Source organism: Cyprinodon tularosa, unplaced genomic scaffold (assembly GCF_016077235.1).
Source record: "Cyprinodon tularosa strain WSP-4 unplaced genomic scaffold, ASM1607723v1 ctg150, whole genome shotgun sequence".
NCBI classification, from domain to species: domain Eukaryota; kingdom Metazoa; phylum Chordata; class Actinopteri; order Cyprinodontiformes; family Cyprinodontidae; genus Cyprinodon; species Cyprinodon tularosa.
In genome coordinates this window covers 865,296-885,118 of record NW_024038332.1, presented here as the reverse complement: position 1 = coordinate 885,118, position 19,823 = coordinate 865,296, and the positions used below count along the sequence as shown (strand labels likewise).

The following is a 19,823-nucleotide window of genomic DNA, read 5'->3' as shown; positions in this document are numbered from 1 at the left end:
TTCACATCTCTACCACTTTATCCCTCACTTCATAAATGAAGGTGAATGACACCAAAATATGACTAATTTTGTTATTTAGTTCAAAGGGGCCTTATGTAACAAGCTGTAAAGGTAGACCAAAAATGAACAGTGTTTTATTACCTTTAATACAAATTAGAAAGAATAGTGAGTTTTGTCTATCATATCAAGGGAAATAAATTTGTCATTTGTACCTGTAAATTTGAAATTCCTGTTCATAAATGTGTCATTAGTATATACGTCATTGTGATTTGAACTCAAATTTGCTTTGCTTACTTGTAAACTGTTCTATCTCACCCTTAGCAAAAAGTAGTATACTTGAAGAAAATTCTATTAAGAATACTTAAGTATAAGTTAAGAAAGTATATCTAACAATATACTTTTAGCATACTTGAAGTATTACTAAAGTAATACTTTTCGACCTAAATTAACTAACATTTTTAAGTTTCATAAAGTATACTTTAGTAAACAATAAAGTAAACAATAGTATAGTCAAGTACACTTGACTATACTATTGTTAAGTATATGAAATATAGTATTGTAGCAATTTTATAACTTTCTAACTTATAAATTCTACATTTGTGTTATCACAGATTAAGATCTGATGTCACATGTATCTTTTAGTTAACAAGGAGAAAACAGATCCTTTACTTATATCATTCAAATTTAGATAATAATTCATACGTTTTTATTACTGGTAGTGATGTAACCCCATATTTATACTAATAATGGGTTTTAAAACACACATTAAAGACACATTCGGACTGTGTGCAGTTCGTTTGGCTTATGTTTGTTTTTTTTTGCCACGAGAAAAGATTAGATGTCAGAACTGGTTTGACAAGTTATAGGCTTGTAACCAATTCTGCCATCACATCCGCGTCGTCATTGCGCAGCCATCAGCAGCACCGCCTCCTCCGTCATAAAGCTTCATATATATGTAGACAGCCGCTAGTTACCTAACAGCGTCGACCGAAACCAAAACGAGAGAAGCTCCGTCGACCAAGGATTTTTTTTTATTGGTACAGGCACTTATTAAACTCCAAACTTGGAGGTTCTGATATAGATAATTGTCATTTGGTAAAGAGAAACACTTTATAAAAACAGAGTGTAACGTCTGGTGTTTGAACTCCGCGTATACGTAGTTTTAGCACGCTAGCTAGCCGGCTAAGTGCGCTAGCTGAAGAAGAAAGGCCGTCGAGTTGACACAGCGTCGGCAATCCAACGGAAGGAATCGCCCTGGCAGATTACAGCTGGCCTTCAATAGCTGGACCACAGACAAGAAAATCACCCTAAAGACGTCAACACCGAAAGAGGATGGCTCTGAAAAGGATCCACAAGGTAACGCAGCGTCGTTGAAATGTTAGCTAGCATCGTTAGCCCGGGCTAGCCACCCACCATGTAGCCGTATCCTGTGAAACCAGGCGGTGACGCGTGTTCGAGGAAGCGTCAACTTCGCCGCTTTTCATGTACAACCATTTTACGAATTTGGTGTTTAGTTTTGAAGTATCTTTTTTTCTCATGTGTGTTTTTTAAACTTTATTTTTTACTTCTTAGAACTGCCAAATCCTGGTTTAGGTTTAGTTTCTAAACGTCTCAGCGGCTATTGTTAGCAGTTTCAGTTACATGCTAACTTTGTTCATCGAGTTGACAACAAGATGTCGCGTACTTATCCTAGTTCTACATACCTCCATGCTTAGTTGTAGTTTCAGTCCCTCTGATCGCTGAACTAAGCTCGTACTGGAGTATCCTAGTTGCGAATATTTCCCTATCCAGTGCTTACTGGAGTTTATGAGTCATTTTACTTTGTAAATCTGCCTTTGTACTCCAAGTCGGGAGTGTGGAGAGAATTTCCCTGGAAAGGATCCACTCTTTCGCGTTTATATCTACTTTTCGGTGTAAGTGTAATGATCCAAACTTGACACCAAAAGTGTTGACACTCATCACTTCATGTTTTCACTCTGGAATATTCTTTCAGGAAAATCCTTTAACTTGTTTGTGAAATGGTGACTGAAGGCCGGGGTGGGGCAATACTTCCACCTCACTCCAAAATAGCTGTATACCCATAAATAACAGGGTAGTTTATGCTCTGGATACACGGGGCCACTTTTGTTCGTTTACCGTAGAGATGACTGATGCCTGGTCCATGGTTTGTCTATGACAATCGAAAAGGGGTCAACAGTAATGGTGGATCATGTGAAAGGAAACTGTTTTGACAGTTAAATCCATGATTTTTAAGAGTAAAAATGTCTACATTAATTATAAGTAACTCTTTTTTGTTTATTTTTTTAAATTACTGTTTGGTAAATTGGCGATTGTTTTGACTTTTATTATAGGAACTAAATGACCTGGCTCGTGACCCTCCAGCACAGTGCTCCGCTGGCCCAGTGGGTGATGACAGTAAGTGTTATCTTTTTATGTAAGCATACCAAACTAAAAAAACGACACATTTAGTTATAAATGTATCTAACTGATTTTTGTAAAGATAAATTTCCCCGTTTCCTCCTTACTAACAAGCCCTTTAATAACATATGCTGAAAGTTTTTTTATTTTTTATTTTTAAATACTGGATAAAAAAATGTTTTTCAAATAGAAAATACAAGTGTTAGTTTTTCTCATTTCATAAATGAAGGTATATCACACCAAAATATGACTACTTTTGTTATTTAGCTCAAAGTGGCCTTATGTAACATGTTGTAAAGTTAGACCAAAAGGGGACAGTCTCAGGTTTTTTTTGTTTGTTTTTTTACCTTTAATACAAATTAGAAGGGATGGTCAATTTTTGATTGTCTTGTCAAAGGGAAATAACCAGCTTCTAATCCCTGGCTTTTGATTGGTGCGTCCTGAAGTATATTTTTTGTTTAGCTGATATTTCAAAACAACAACCTCAACTCCACCCTTTTTTTTTTTTTTGGATAATGATTTGAATAAAACAAAGTGGATTTTTCTATAAACAATCACAGGGAACAAATGGTTGCTACCGGGAAGCTGTGAGCGCACTTTGACAGCATACTTCCCGTCAGATCACATACCTGTGACCTTTCGCCATTCTCTAACATTTACTTTCTGTTCTCTGCAGTGTTTCACTGGCAAGCCACAATCATGGGACCTGTAAGTATTTTATGACTTAATAGTTGCACTCTAACATGGAATAGAATGGTGTCCCTTGCTGCCTTTGAATACATCCATTAGATAAAGGTCCAAATTTGACTTGATGATGTGAGCTGAGGTCAGGAAGTGTATCTGAATCCTGAGAGGAAAAAAAAACTGGAATGTTTTTGGTTACAGAGCGACAGTCCATATCAAGGAGGAGTTTTCTTCTTGACAATTCATTTTCCAACAGACTACCCCTTCAAACCCCCCAAGGTGAGCCGGTGTCTCCATAAACTGTCTGAACTTGCTTTGCTGGCGGCTTTCCGCAGAATGTTTTAAACCTCAGTGTTTTTGTTGCTGCCTTTAATGCTGTCAACATTTTATAATATTGAGATGTATATATGTAATTTGTTTTAGTTATCAGTGTTTCCCGCTATGACCTGTCCTTGGTCATCCTTGAAAAGAGGTCTTGATCTTATTGTGTTTAATTGATTAGATAAGCTTTTTATTAAGTTAAAATGGCTGGACCAGAATACCTAAAAGTACAATGCTGTTTCGTGAAAATGTATCTTTTTAAGTTGACGTCTTTTTATTGTTGTGAATGAAAATACCAGTTTGGTCTGTCAGTCTTATCTGCTTGGAAACTTTTGATGCTGTAACTTGTCATTCCACAAGCAGACAGTCACTGCTTTGTAAAGAGGAATTTGGATTATGTAACAAACGTGGACTTTTTTATTTATCCTTATCTAACATATTTTTTTTTTTTTTTTCCTTTAGGTTGCATTTACAACGAGAATTTACCACCCAAATATTAACAGTAATGGCAGTATCTGTCTGGATATTCTCAGATCACAGTGGTCTCCTGCACTTACTATTTCTAAAGGTACGACAAGCTTATTTAATTTATAATTTTATTCAGTCCACAAGTTGGATCTCTTAAATTCACAAACTCTTTGTGAGCTGTAACATGGTTGGCACAAGAGGTGAAATGAGTAAATGTTCTTTATAAAGCGTCTTTCATCTGTCTTGCAGTTCTTCTCTCCATTTGCTCACTCCTATGTGACCCAAACCCTGATGACCCACTAGTGCCAGAGATTGCACGAATCTACAAAACAGATAGTCAGAAGTAAGTTTCTGTTCAGTAAAAAATGTTTGTCTATACCTAAACAAAAAAATGAACCAGTTGTCTCAAAGTTTATTTTTTATGGTGCTGTGTAGATGATTAATAAAGTGGCTGGGACCTATTATGTAACCTGGTTTCCCTTTGTTAGGTACAATAAACTAGCTCAGGAGTGGACAACAAAATATGCCATGCTTTAGGGTAAGGTGAAGGGCCAGTGCTGCATCTTGGCTGCTGTTATGAGGTTGGATGTGCTGCGATGCTCTGATATCACTGGCTTAACCAGAGGCTTGCATCCATGTTTGTAGAAAATGTGTGAATTTGATGACCTGCTCTTTTGGCCCACATAAGGGCTGCTATTGATTGGTTTTGGTTAAAGGTTTAATTTATTTATTTATTTTTTTAACATGGCTTCACAGAAATGGCCACTTTGCAAAATGAAATTCTGTTAGATCTGATTAGATTTTATTTTCTTGGTAGAGATGCACCGATAGCAATTTTTGTTTGGGTAGGTGGGTTCTATGGCAATTTTAAACATTGGCTGTGGATATGGATGCTGGCCATCACATCTGTGGTGTGAAAAACTGCTTTCAAAATGCATTTGGTCTCTTTATTTATTTTTTCCTGCCACCGGTAGTGTAACGTTTGGGGACCTTCTTGTGTGAAATGTGGTTAAACCCACATTTTAAAGCAAATGTGAAATCTTTTTCATCTTGATGGCTACAGGTGTTTCTAGAACAAAGATCTTGACCTTTTTTTAAAACGGTAACTGTTCCATAACACAGTTCAGATGTTGTTGGTAAAATGAATCAACTTTGTGCAGAAAAGGGCTTCAACTGAGGAGTGTTGTTCAAGCTGATGGCTCTTGTTTTGGAGTTCCCAACCAAGCAGTTTCCAGTAGGAGCTGCTAAATCTGAAAGTCGGGTTCTGACGGCAGCTTAGTCCTCGGTGCATCTCTTATCTGTGAGACGACAAACAAAATGGCTTCATGTGGATGAAGTGTACTGGAAAAAGCTGTAATAAATTAACCATAGCAAATGAAATTTAGGATAAGATCTTAATTTTTGTACTTTTTAATGAGTCTACATTCGAAAGCGTGCATATTAAATCAGGGTGTATGTCTGCATGTAGTAAAGATTACTAACATAAGCATGGAAGTAATTAGTCAAAAATCCCTCATTTTCAATTTTATCTACTGCATTATTTTAAGGCCTCTGTTTTTGAGCTTCTTTAGGAGCTCCTGTTCTGACTGAAAGGTGCATGTGCTTTCAATCTCAAGCTGTAGGACACAAGCTTAAGCTATTGAGTTTTTCGACCTCTATAATCATGGCGTCTTTCTCTCAACAGATACATCAAAATGGCAAAAGAATGGACACAGAAGTACGCGATGTGATGGCATCGTACCAAGAGACCAGGGGGAAATCGTTGCTGGTTCAAACTTAAAATTACGGGATTCAGTTTTTCTTTTTCATTGTATTATTTTTGGTTAAATCAATGCATTTTATCCCCCTCCTTTTTTCTTTTATTTCTCAATACCTGCACGCTCATAAGAAGATAGTGTTTTCTCTGTAGGTCACATGCTGGTTTCTGTCAAATTGTGACACTTTTTTTTTTTTTTTTTTTTCTGACTTAAAAGAATCATAGCTCTTAACACTCGTGCGAGTGTGCTCAACCTATTGTAAAAATTCACACACTTTGATCAAGCTGTTATCTTGCTGAAAAATGGCCCATCAACAGACTGGTTCGTCTTCGATTGCTGCATTTCTTTCGTGGAACCTGGGTTTCTATTTTGAGCTTGCAGTACCATAAGATTTAAATTTTCTAATTGGTAAAAGTTTGCATTTTTATCAGATGCCAAAATTTGAGTGAAGGTTTTTGTGAGGAAACTGGTAGGTAGTTCTGTATCATGGATCAATGCGACAGTGGTATGTTCCTCTGATCAATAGTATAGGATAATATCTGAAAAATGTATCTCATTCCACTATCAAAGGTGTACAGAGAAGCAGATCAGCATATATCAATGTTAAGGAAACCAATATAAGATCTTAAATGTTGTATTATATGCATGTTAATAAAGGTAGGCTTTTATATCTGATGTTTCTGCAAATTAAGTGATTTGTAAGGTGGAACAGTTGGAAAATTTTTGTTTCCTCACTAATGCTTTCCATTTCTTTTTATTTATAAGCCAGTAGGTGAGCATTTAGTTTTTTTTTTATGTCCACTCAAACACTGTCTTCTTGTAGCCCTGAAATATTGACACAAAGCTGAAGGTTGATTCATCAACTTGTGGCTCTGTTTCTTCTTTAGTTTTCCCTTCAATAAAGTTTCTCCAAAAATAACTTTGTTTTCTGTTCATTAATAAAGAAAAGTCCTCTCCAATATAACAAATGTTAAGTCAAACCTGTGGCGCTAACTAATAAAATGGTTTGATTACAAATGCATTGGTATCCTTTTTTTATGAGCAGTCTGCAAATTGTTTAATTTATCATGGCTTGTAGAGAACTTGATAATAGCCAGAGTTCTCAACTAAATGAAAACGTATTGGAATAAAAAGTGGGAGATAAACTTTATTGATGCCACATTAGAGAAATTTAACTCTGCATTTATTCCATCCCCTCGGGAGCATTGGGCTGCCACTATGCAGCACCTAGGGACCAGTTAAGGGTCTTGCCCAGAGTGGCAGTCTGTGAGAGTGGATTTCAAACTCTCAACCTCGGGATTCCAAACTGTCTTAACCACTAGGCTGCCAGTCCCACCTTTGAGTCTTAAAAAAATTGAATAGAATAAATAGCCATTTTAAGGGTCTATACACTTTAGAACAGGGGTTTTTAACGTTTTCCAGGCTAAGGACCCCCAAATTGATGGACCCCTTAAATTATATGCATTGTATGAAATAGTGTTATATCAAACTGGTCCTATAGTTACTCTATTACAGTTGGTGTCATGTACCGAAGGTAATTTTGCCCTGGGATTATTAAGTATTTCTGATTCGGATTCCTCTTTGATGGGACAGGTGTTGTGAAAGAGCTGTGTGTTGCTGAATGTGTGCATTGATGGAAAGACATCTTCTACCTCCATTTATCTGCTTACTAGAGTGTGTTGAATTCATTTTAATGTGTATTTAAAGACATTTCAATTTGTGGAAAAATTGCAAGGGGGATATGAAAAAAAAAAATCAACCAAAATTTTTAGGACCCACCATGCAGTACCTCCGTGGACCCCCTAGGGGTCGCAGATCTCCGCTTTAGAATGTGATAAAATATCTGATTGGTTAATCAGTACTGCGCTGTGTAAGCCCCGCCCATTATAGATTGTCCTGCAGCGGCCTTATTAAATCTTGTTTTATAAATGTGAGTTGAAACACCGTTTAACAATATGTTCTATAAATGTAAGTTATTATCCAAACTTAATGACATGTTTACGAGGAAAATAATTTCGCGCCATTATATTTCCGCCAGGATCAGCTGATTGTCACAAACGGGTCACGTGCCAAACACGGAAGTACTCGTTTAACATCAGAAACTCACCAAAATAAACGCACATACGATGCCTCCATGGCGCAGGTTGTGGCTCCTCTGAGCTGGGGTTTGCTTTGGTTGTGTTTCGGCGTCCTGTCGGCCTCCGAGCAGCTTCTGGAGCAGAGTCTGAACGGGAAATGGAGGCTTTCAAACTCCAACAGGTCGCTGGTTCTGCCTGCAGAGGTACCGGGCTGTGTCCACTCAGCCCTGCAGCAGCAGCAACACATCCAGGTAGGGAGAAAAGCGCCTGCAAAGTTTACCTTCAATCTCTAGTAGGTACCTAAAATACGGAAAGATAACATCTTTTAAATATGGCATTTGTTGGGACCCCTAACAAGCCCTCTATAAATAAGAAGGTTTTTATTTTTCATTGTTGGCTTGTATGGGAAGAAGTTATGGTCAATAAAAACGAATGCGCAGAAAGTCAATAACGTAAATATATGAAGGATTTGTGTTTGTTCCTTGATGTCAACTCGGATACATGTGACATAGGATCGGTGAGAAGGTATAAATTTACAACTTTGAATAAATCAAAGATTTTAAAGTTAAAAAATAAATACAAGTAGAGTCACAAATCCTAGATTTATAATATACAAATCAGAAATTTACAAGTAATTTCATGAGTCCTACCCATTCATTTGTGATTCATACTTGTAGTTTAGCAAAGCCATAACTCCTAAAATTATGGACTTCATCATAAGTAAAAAAAAAAAAAAAAGGAAGCTAACCCCCTCATATCCACAGTAAAGTAAGGCAGAGGACCTGTTATGCTGTGTGTTATGAATTCCTATGGAATACTGTTAGAAGATGCTGCATCATGAAAACTGGAATACCAGGAGAGGAGATAGAGACTAAAAATGAAGTGACCTCTAACATCTGTGTTCATCTTAGACCCCAAACTATTGACCATGGACCATGTCTTCTCTTCAAATGGAGGTGATTTGAAGAGAAGACATGATTATTTGGACTCTAGACGATCTAGAAAGAGATAGAGATGGTCAAAGATCGTTCTAACCGCATGCTCCAGTCGTTTGAAGTTGAGAGGGTGAACATTTGTACTTTCTTTGACTACAGATTAAATTGTGTTTTGATTGGTGTTTGCACCTTTATAAATAAACTAAAACAAACACTTTTTTTTTTATACCAGGACCCATATTTCAGGTTTAATGACTTGTTATACCAGTGGATTGCTCTGGACAACTGGACATATTCAACCACATTTGCTGTTTCTACCCAGATAAAGTTGGTTTTAATAGTTTTTTGGATTTTTTTTTTTTTTGGTTTGGTTTGTTTTATACATATCTGCATCTTTAATCTGCCTGCCTAATCTCTGCTTTACCAGAGTCAAACAGAAAGTGCTTCTCATCTTTGATGGCGTGGACACAGTCGCATCCGTTTCTCTTAATGGTATCGTTCTCGGAAAGACTGATAACATGTTTCGCCGATACGTGAGTCCAGCTTTAAAGGGAGTCGGGCCTTGCTTTGGTACCGGCAGTTTGAGTGTCTCTGTAAAGAGTCTCTTTCCATTTCTGTTTTGCAGGACTTTTCAGTCCGAGATCAGCTGAAAGTCGGTGATAACGTGCTGGAAGTCAGCTTCCTTTCACCGGTTCTCTACGCCTCGGAGCGGAGGAAAGCTCACTCTTCCTATGTCGTCCCACCTGAATGTCCTCCAGATGTCCAGAAAGGGGAATGTCATGTTAATTTTATTAGAAAAGTAAGAACTAAATATGCTTTTGCTTTAGAATTCTTAGATTTTTTTTTATTATCCAGATTATCTTTAATTTTAAGTCTTAAGTATGAAAGACCTATTTTGCTTGTTTCTGCAAGCTTTTCACATCTAGTGACTAGGGAGGGTAACGAACAATATATTTAGTCAAATAGAGTTATATTTCATTAAATGATACTGGTATTGATTCAAAGATGGATGAACTGATATTTAAAGAAATATTTGTTCCAACATCCACGTATTTCTCTTATTTATATAGAAGTTCTATATAACTGTTAAACCTCCAGCCACTAGGTGGCACTGTACCGCCCAGAGCAACAACAAGATGTCATGAGGTTTTCCAGAGTTCTAATATTAGTAAAATCTCAATATATAAACAATGACTTTCATTTCCCTATTCATGAAAAGCTAATGAGAAAGAATACAGTCCATGGAGGATTATAAAGATAGAAAATAAAAGGAAATAAATCACTATAAGGTTGCGTGTATCTATTTAAAAATGCATGGAGATGAACATAGAAAGTAATAAGGTTGATTAAATCATAATACTTTTTTACAGCCTAACCGTGACCCTAACCATTACCCTAATCCTAACCTAAAATATATTCACACCTTAGTCCTAAACCCCAAACACCAAAGCCTAAAACTGCTTTTTTACCCATGGGGACCAGTTATTGGTCCCCACAATGTGCTAAGATTTATGTAAAATGGTCCCCACCATGTAATATAAATGCTCCCACACACAGAAATATAGGCTCATGAATGACTGGCAAAAATTTCTGTTTGGTTTCCCCTTTTTGCTTTATGGCAATCTGTAAGCCATTTGTTTTATTATTAAAGTTTGAAAGTCCTCAAATTTAATGCACTTAGAGACGATGCATTATTTTCTGTTAGATTATCATATCAAATCCATTAAAATGTGTGGTTTTCAAGAGAAAATGTAGAAAGATTTGTGAGGCAGAGCAACATGGTTTTGACTAGAAGATAAAGAAGTGCTCTTATCTTATTTTGAACTTTTTCTGTTGTTTGAAAGCCCAGTCTTTTGTCTGTCATTAAGAGTTTAGTGTTTAACTTCTTGTTTCAAACTGAACCCTGTAGGAGCAGAGCTCCTTCAGTTGGGACTGGGGACCTTCCTTCCCGACTGTGGGCCTTTGGAAAGGCGTTCGATTGGAAGCGTTTGACATCCTGCAGCTTATCCAGTTATCCGCTCTTCCTCTCTACAGTAGGTTTTCTATGTGAATTTCATCACCATCTTTTACTTGTTTGGAACATATATCAGAGCATGGTAAATATATAGCTGAGCGTGATTTTCCTGCTTTCTGCATTTGCTGGTTAAGTAGTTATTTTGTTTGCATGCATTCCGACAGATGGGAGCTTCTGTTGTGTTGACATTTTATTTGATCAACAAATTCATGTTTTCCTCTTTTCCAGATCACAGCTGCTCTCAGTGGAGGCTGCAGGTTGAGTTTCTTGTTGATGTAGTCCGGACATTCAACTGCAAAATAGAGCTTTCTATACCCGAGCTGGGGTTGAATCAGACTTTTCAGACTCAGTTTGTCCAGGGAAGATTAAACTACAACTTCACCTTAAACATAAATCAGGTTAGGGTGTTTTAAAGATCAGTAATAGTTAACTTGGTTGTCACTATTTGTTTAAAAATAAATCTGTTTTATATGCCAGAACAGAGAAGTGAATCTGTGGTGGCCCCGTGGACATGGCGATCAGCCTTCTTACCTTCTCAAAGTGCGGGGATTTCTGGAGACGTTTTTGATCCTGAGTAAAGAATCCAAGGTCCGACTTCATTTCTTTGTCCTAGTTTTTTCTGGTATTTTACTTTTGTTGCTCTAAAATCGCTAAAAGGACCATACTGTCATTAAGAAGGGAGAATATTATGCACACACCTATATGTGAGTTTTCTCCCATCCAGACTAGACTCAAGCACACAAACGTTCTAAGTTTGCCTCCTGGTGTTTTCAGTGAGGGATCTAGAACCTCTGGCAGCACATGGCGATAGAAAGTTGGCATGACTGAATCCAGCTGATTCTAGTTCGTTTAGCCTTCTGGTACTTGATGATTTCTTGATTTTTTTTTTTTTTTTGCATAATTTGTAGCATTCAATGGGTTTGCAAAGGGGGTCTCTGGCTAAAAGCTAATGCTGCTTAAGTTAGGGGACTGCTGCTCTTGAAAACAAGGAGTTGATTTAAACAACTTTAGAACAATCTTTCTTCCAGGTGTTTTTTCGTACTGTGGAGCTCCTCCAGGAACCAGTAGCCGGATCTCCTGGTTTGAGTTTCTATTTCCGCATCAACGGCAGGCCTGTTTTCCTCAAAGGATCCAACTGGATCCCGGCTCACTCCTTCCAGGACCAAGTGATTCCATTGAGGTCAGTTACTTTTCAGAGACCTGAAGAGATTAATCCGAAGCTTAAAGTTGGAAGGTTTGATTTCAGATATTGCCTGTTCTCTCTTCCTCTGTGTGTCCTGCAGCTTAAGGAACTTGTTGCAGTCGGCTGCAGATGCTAACATGAACGCCCTCAGGGTCTGGGGAGGAGGAGTGTATGAGCAGGACCTGTTCTATGACATCTGTGATCAGCTGGGGATCATGGTAACATCTACCCGCTGTTTTAACTTCATCGTATCCTCATTTTTTACATAAGAAACTAGAGTATTTACGTGGGCGAACTGAATGATACAAGAAAACAGCAGGTTTAAAGTAATTCATTTTCCTTTAGCAGAATTTCTTCCTCATCAGCTTACTCCCAAAGTTAATATACAATTTTTAATCTGAATTTGATAAAAAAAAAATCTGTCCTAATCTTTCTAATTTAATAATATTATCAAAATATTACACTTTGTTCTTGGCTGAAGGGCACCGCTCTCATTATTTGCCACGTACAAATGAAGGTTATAACGTTATATCCGGACAGAGGAACTGTCTTAATTAGATAAACTACTGGGGAAAACATCAGTTCTGACACGCAAAAGGCAGCTAATATTAAGGTGTAATAATATCACACATCATCAATGATAATTATCCCAACAAAAGCAAGGCTGCGGCTCTTTCTGAACATCCGCCCTAATCACCATAGCTGCGTCTCAATTCGCAGGCTGCGTCCTTCGAAGGACGCAGCCTGCTAATTGAGACGCAGCTCATATAGGGCTCTATATAGTGGCTACGCCAGTTTTAGAGTAGTGTCCGTGTCTAGTGGATTAAAAAGTAGTGGACCCGAAATTTCCCACAATGCACCTTGAATCCCTCCAGGAAGCATGATCCCTACCATAGGCTCATTTGCGCATCAAGATATACATACATCCAGGTTTCAATAAATAATGTAACTAAGGTACTAAAAATTACTAATTTCTATCCTTAACTAACTAAAGAATGATAATACACATCTTGTTGTGTAAAAAAAAAAAAAAATGTATGACTTTTCTGAGACTATTTTGATGCTTTTTACATTTTCTCCTTTAAAATGCTTCCCTGACGTCATCATCAGACATGCTCAGAGCAGTCCGGCAAAATATGATTAAACCATGTTTATCTGCATTTTTGTTGTTTCTTTCTTTAGAATACGCACCATATACCATAAGGTAAACAGGAAAGGAAAACATAAAACTCAAAAAGACTAGATTTATGTTTATATCCAAAGCCAAACAATTTAGCTCCCGGAAGTAGCATAGGCTCCCATTTCCGGTGCAGATCTGGCAGAGAGGATTTCAAGGCATTTACTTTCTCAGGAAATATTTTATTAACCTTTAAAACATTATATTTTACTAGGCTTACTATTTTTTGGGGAGGGAAGAATGTACAAAATAAAATCGAGGGCGACCCAGATGTATCTGGTTGCTCATGCGCGAATGAGCTGATGATAAGGATTGTTCTTCCGGGACGGATCGGGTAGTGATGATCATTACTTTTCGAAGGGCATTGTGGGAAATTTCACTACTTTTTCATCCACTAGACGTTCGGACATCTAAAATGGTGTAACCACTATATAGTGCCCTATATAATGATTAGGGTATACGTTTAGAAGCAGCCCAAGTCTTCTAAGAAAAAAAAAAAAAATGTCTTCTCCTCTTTAAACTCCTTGCTGTCGGTTGTTTTTTTTCAAAACCGATGGCTTGGATTGTAAGGTGTTACCCACAATACGAACAATAATATTATTACCAAAATTTTGTTTGTAATGCATTATTTTACTCCGTTAGTAATGTAATATATTACCTGTATATAACATTGAGATTTTCTGACGAAAGCCATGTAAGCCACAGTCATCGCTCTCACAATATAGAAAGGCTTTAAATGTTTACTCTGGGTAAAGAATGATTATAATATTTGATTTAACCTCTTTGAGCTAATAGACTTAAGACTAAGCAAACTCTTCGACCATGGATTTTTTTTTTTTTAAGTGCACTTTCCCATTGCATATTTCAGATTCATTGCAGCACTTTTGCACTCTTCCAGGATATTATCCAAAAAAATCTTTGGACCTTCTTTTTAAGATGTAAATAAAACAACAAATAAAGCTATTTCGGGAGTGAAGGTTGGATTTCAGTACAGTTTTAATTGCGTAACACTAGAATGTCTCTTGAGCCTATTGCTGAACAGATGGGCTCTTAATAATCCATTTTCTTTAGGTTTGGCAGGACTTTATGTTCGCCTGTGCCATGTATCCCACTGAGGAGGACTTCATTCAGACGGTGAGGGAAGAGGTCGCCCAGCAGGTGAGAACGAACACAGGCAGGCACTTTGTGTTTGTCCTCAGTTGGTATGCAAATAAAAATACAATGCATCTGTTCAGAGAGGATGCATGCATGCAGCTTTGACATGAGTATGGAGTTAATTTTGTTTCATTATCATTGCACGCAAAGAACCCAATGTGTAAATGGAAATAAAACAAAAAAAAGAAATTGAAAAATCTTTAAAATTTCTTAATAAAAAATAAAAAAAAAAGGTTTTGAGAGAATCTTGACTATTTTCTCAGGTTTTTATTTATTTTAATTTAAATGTGTGTTTTTTTTTCTTAAATGTTTTCAAATTGCTTTCCATAAATCCTATTTGGAAAAAATCACTTCAATTTTTTCACTCTCAAAACAATTCTTTGATTAAGAAGAAAATTAATTTCTATAAAGCATTTTTTTATTTTATTTCTATTTATAAAACATGTTCGTTGATTGCAACAATAATGGAAGCGAATTCACTCCATAGATGAGGTGTATCATGGTCACTAAAAAGAGCAGACATGTTTTCTGTCTTTCCTTTCAGGTCCGGCGCCTGAAGTCTCATCCTTCGATAATCATTTGGAGTGGAAACAATGAAAACGAAGCTGCCTTGGCAACAAACTGGTTCAACATCCCAGCTTCCCTAAAGCCCAAATACCTCAAAGACTTTGTGACTCTTTATGTGGATAACATAAGGCAGATGGTGCAGGAGGTCAGAGCCTGACACTGCCATATTTGAAATTTTAGGGTAAATTCATTAGCTGGGGATTTAAATCCTGTAAAAACCTGTCTGATTCAGATGGACCAGAGTCGTCCGTTCCTCGTCTCCAGTCCAACCAACGGGGCAGAATCAGAGCAGGAGGGCTGGGTGGCAGCAAACCCGTATGATCCTCGCTACGGAGACGTTCATTTCTACAGCTATGTCCACGACTGCTGGGACTGGAAAGCCTTCCCCAGGACACGCTTTGCCTCTGAATATGGCTTCCAGTCCTGGCCTTCTTTCTCTACTTTGCAGCCGGTACCTTAAAACAAATGCCTCTTATTTGTTTTCAGTAATTGCCTGAGATATGTGAGCGAATTTCCTCACAACAGCTTAAATCAAGCCATAACTGGGGAATTTAACAGAAATTACACATGGTGTTCAAATGTTTATTTTTATTCCTCCAATCTGTAAATCTGGCCTCTAATGACAGAGGGAAATCTATGATTGAAAGAAAAAACAAAGAAAGTCACATTTAAAGTTTACCGATAAAACTTAATGAGGGGCTTTACCTGCATGTGAGAAGAAAGTTTTAATTTCTCTATTGTTTGTGGAAACAGTAGTGGCAGTATCATGTCACAGGATGCCGAGCTGCATCTTTGCCACATACTTTACTCAATCACCCAGTGGTGCTGAAGTTCTGTTTCAGTTCTGTCTGTCCATTTGTTTTTGTTTTTTGTTTTTTTGTCTTATTGCCACTTTATGGTGGCCAGAATTCCAGATGGGGGGTAACAAGCTCCTCTCCCACAGCCATCCAATCAGAGGACCTTCTATCTGCTGCTTGCTGGTTTTACCTCAGCATTGAATGTTTAAATTTAAAACATCCTTTTTAAAAAGCCACCAACTAACTTCTAAAGAGCTTTACTTACTTCTTCCTATCTTAACTTTTTTTCCATCTTCAACTTTGATTGAAAAATACCTTCAGTTTTGCCCTCCTTCACTCTGTCGTAGCAACATCCAGTCCCTGATTGGTTGTTTTGAAGAAAAGATCACACTACGTAACTTTATCGATCATTGTGTCTGTTTCCTCATTGCGCTCCTGAACGCTCCTCTACATGGTGATAAGTTGTAAAAAAAACAAAAAGAACTTAGACTTAAAAAAATATGATGATATCAAGTGTTATTGGTTTGAGCATAAATGATTTAAGTAAGAATAGACCCCCAGTAAAAGGGCTCTCTATATGATGGGATGTCGCCCCCTGATGCTGAATAATCCACAGGTGGACCACAGGTGTTATTGGTAGCGTAAACCAGTTAAGTTTACAGGGTTTTTATTTAGGTGGTTTCAGGGCACAGGGTGTTCATTTCACATGCAGGCTGCACTTTTCAGATTATTTGGAAAGCAGTTTAAAATCCATAATGTGATCTGCTTTTTGTCAGTTTGTCACATCAAATGTGAATAAAATATCCTGAAGGTTGTAATAGGATGGGTTGGAGAAACGATGGAATCTATCCTTCTAGATCTATTGGCTGTCAAATTAGAGCGAGCCGAGCTCAAAGGACAGAAGGTCGTGTTTATTTTTGGACGTTTGTTTTTCCTGATTTTTAAGGTTTCTGTCCAAGAAGACTGGAGCTACAGCAGTGATTTCACATCCCATCGTCAGCATCATGAGGATGGAAACCAGCAGATGCTGCAGCAGGCTGCTCTTCACTTCATCCTGCCGAACTCCACGGACCCACTGAAGAGATTCACGGACTCTCTTTACATCACTCAGGTAAAACTGACTTCTGCCATTAACACGTAATTAACACGTACGTTGATTAAACAAAGATGAAGTCAAAATTGAATAGTTGATGGAAAACAAAATGCAGCTTTTTAAAAGTAAAGCACATCTAGCCCTTTCTCCCCTCTAATTACACTGGTGTTTTGTTTTTGTTTTTTTGTATTTTCTAAGATTTAAACTTGTGATGTGATTTTAATCCCTGCTAAACTGAAGCCACAGTGTTTGCAGGTCCTGATGTCTGCATCTCTGTTTTGGTTTTGATGACTGTGCAGGTCATGCAGGCCGAGTGTGTGAAGGCTCAGACGGAGTTTTATCGGAGAAGTCGAAGCGAAATGATTGAGGGCAAAGGTCACACTATGGGTGCTCTCTACTGGCAGCTCAACGATATCTGGCAGGCACCCTCCTGGTCTTCAATCGGTGTGTGGGCCGCTACTCGCAGCACAGTGTTGGGATCCTGCAAATATTTTAATTCTAAAATGTTGAGCAGTTGACTTTTATTTAAAGGGCAGCATTGGTGACTACTTTTAAAGGTTTCTGCTTTCTCTCGACAGAGTTTGGTGGGAAGTGGAAAATGTTGCATTACTTTGCTGAGAACTTCTTTGCGGCTGTCCTTCCTGTGGGTTTTGAAGACGACGACACACTGTTCATCTACGCCGTCTCAGATCTGAATCATGACCTGAAGCTCAAAGCTGTGGTAAACTTTTACTTGCTTACCTCAGATTAGAGAAAAATGTCACTAATTCCAAATAAGGCTGCATTCAGGAAGTAGTGCAGCCTTATTTAAATGCAGGAAGTAAATTACTTTGGTTTGGGTTTAATCAGGGATCTTAGTCCCTCTTATGTTGGTTGGCTCTAATAGGGGCGGGAATGTTAGGGTGGAACTCAGTTTGATTAGATAAAATGTTTAAAATCTGTTACTAAACTGTCTACTTGACGCTGAACTGTTAATAAGATGATACCAAATAGTTAATAAGCTGTTAACAAACTGATAAGAAGCTTTATGCAAACTGTTTTTAAAGCTATCACTAAACAGTTTTTAACAAGCTGTAAATAAGCTCTGACTCTGCTTAGCTGTTAACAAAGCTTATTTAATTTGATATTGTTGCATTTCTTTTTCAGTGACTCTGCTGGTCCTCCATATGATCCAACATAAACAGCTAAATGAATGAATTTGACATTTTGATCATTTTCTTTCTGGACATAAACCCCTGACAGCTTGCTTCACATTTTATCTTTCCTGCCTATCAGCAAAAACAGATCAGTGTTTCTTTGTGTGTTGATCAGGTCACTGTGCACTCCTGGTCTGACCTGGATTCAGTTTGCACGAGAGCCTCAGACCTACAGCCTGTGCCTGGAGGCAGTGCTGTGGCCATCTTTGAACAGTCTGTCACCGCCCTGCTGGCCGGATGTGGCCGCTGCAGCCGCCTCACCTGCCTGCTCACCTTCCACCTGCAAGACGAAGATGGTGTCCAGCTGGGACCAACCAACCGCCACTTCCTCTGTTCACCCAGAGATGCTCAGGGGCTGCAGAGACCCAACATCACCGTAAACATATTTATTGAGTTCATTTTCTAGATGCAGAGCAATTAATAATTTATAATAATTTGATCTGCCAGTTCTAATTTGCACAGATTACTTTAAATAGGCAGCTTTACATTATAAAAGATACTTTCATTTGAATAAAGAAATAGATTTACAGGCCATTTTATTTTAAAGTAATACTAAGATTTTCTGGAAAATAATTCATGATTTTAGAACACAAACAAGAGAATCTCAAGGTGGTGGAACAAAGTGAACAAATCATCTGAATGTGGTAAAATGCACCGTATCACAAAGAATAAGAATAATAAAAAATATAGAACGGCATGAAATAACTAAATATGGCAGAAATAGAAATGCGTTTTCATTTTTTTGTTAGCTAAGTCAATTCGTACCTTAAAGAAGCATTTTGTAGCTTTCTTTGATTAATAAGTGTTTACATTGGTATCAGAAGTGAAATTAACACTCGGTGAGAGTGGAGTGAGGGAGGAAAAGATGTGAAGCAACTCTGCAGTAGATGACACCATTTATATATTCTAGAGTAGTGATCTTCAATGTGGGGGTGGCAGCCCCCTAGTGCAGTGATGCCCTGGGCCTTGGACCGGTACCCGCTCTGTATGTCATTTGGTGCCTGGATGCACTTTAAGAACAAATAACTTCAATTAATTCCAACTTATTTATTCTCCTTTTTTTAATGATGAGTGAGATGAGGACTGGAGTCGTGGCTGAAATATGAATTTATCTCGTGTTTACATCCACCACTGCCATGTTTTTATCAAGAGTGAAAAAACATATTCACAGGCAATTTTAATTATATGTCTTATTTAATGGAAATACCACATTTTTCAAAAATTTGCATTTTGAAATCAGCAGAATATCAACATAGTGGACACAATGGAAATACTAGCAAGTAACATATTTGAACTCTTCTAAATAATCTCAGGTTTATCTAACCGCATGATTTGATCAACAACCAAACGTAGTCCCAATGGCCTTTGTTATAATTTCCAAAATATTAGATTTACAGATGAGAAACTAAACATGTGACTTAAGTTTTAAGCTTGAAATATAAAGAGCTTTTAACTCCTGCCATCTTGTTTTCAATTAAATTATTGTCATGTTGCTATAGAGCCACTAGGTGGTGCTACTAAGTGTCTACTTGTGTGGAGAGATAAAGTAAAAATTTTGCAAGATGAGTTAGAGACTAACAAAGTTTTTTTTTTTTCTCCTCTAACAGGCAAAGGTTCAACAGGACAAGTCGGGCTTCACGGTGACCCTTAACTCTGCCGCCGTGGCTCCCTTCGTCTGGCTGGACGTGGGAAATGTCCCCGGTCGTTTTAGCTCTAACGGCTTCCTAATGGTCACAAGAAACGCTACCATCAAGTTTGAGGCCTGGTGTCCCACCAGCGTAGAAGAACTGTCCAGATCCCTGAGGGTGACAACGTTAATGGACGTTTACTGATCTGAGATGGATGTTTGTGGCGACTGAAGACCAAATGGACTCCAGCACAGCTTTGGTCTTAGCTCCCATCTGTTTGTTTAAGAAATCTCACCCTTGTGTTGAATGTTTTTTTGATAAATGAAGTTAATAAAACCTGTATTATAATTGG

General features: G+C 37.8%; 2 protein-coding genes across 3 annotated transcripts; both read left to right on the top strand.

Annotated features, from left to right (window-relative positions):
* Positions 1 to 958: 958 nt before the first annotated feature.
* LOC119779712 (ubiquitin-conjugating enzyme E2 D2-like) lies at positions 959 to 6,567 on the top strand. Of its 2 annotated transcripts, XM_038279483.1 has the most exons (8): positions 959 to 1,356; positions 2,352 to 2,415; positions 3,095 to 3,126; positions 3,304 to 3,381; positions 3,886 to 3,991; positions 4,141 to 4,234; positions 4,380 to 4,429; positions 5,576 to 6,567. In XM_038279483.1, the coding sequence occupies exons 1-7, from the start codon at positions 1,333 to 1,335 to the stop codon at positions 4,426 to 4,428; spliced, it is 447 nt and encodes a 148-aa protein (XP_038135411.1). In that variant the 5' UTR covers positions 959 to 1,332; the 3' UTR covers position 4,429; positions 5,576 to 6,567. The 2 variants fall into 2 exon arrangements, with proteins under 2 accessions (XP_038135411.1, XP_038135412.1); XM_038279484.1 differs by lacking the exon at positions 4,380 to 4,429 and having other exon boundaries at positions 962 to 1,356.
* Positions 6,568 to 7,782: 1,215 nt separating this feature from the next.
* manba (mannosidase, beta A, lysosomal) lies at positions 7,783 to 19,823 on the top strand. The gene is made up of 17 exons (XM_038279481.1): positions 7,783 to 7,977; positions 8,894 to 8,988; positions 9,089 to 9,194; positions 9,287 to 9,460; positions 10,571 to 10,694; positions 10,904 to 11,073; positions 11,153 to 11,263; positions 11,704 to 11,855; positions 11,959 to 12,076; positions 14,107 to 14,193; positions 14,735 to 14,902; positions 14,990 to 15,208; positions 16,501 to 16,665; positions 16,947 to 17,091; positions 17,226 to 17,368; positions 17,959 to 18,219; positions 19,451 to 19,823. Exons 1-17 carry the CDS (start codon positions 7,783 to 7,785, stop codon positions 19,673 to 19,675), a joined length of 2,658 nt encoding a protein of 885 aa, XP_038135409.1. The 3' UTR covers positions 19,676 to 19,823.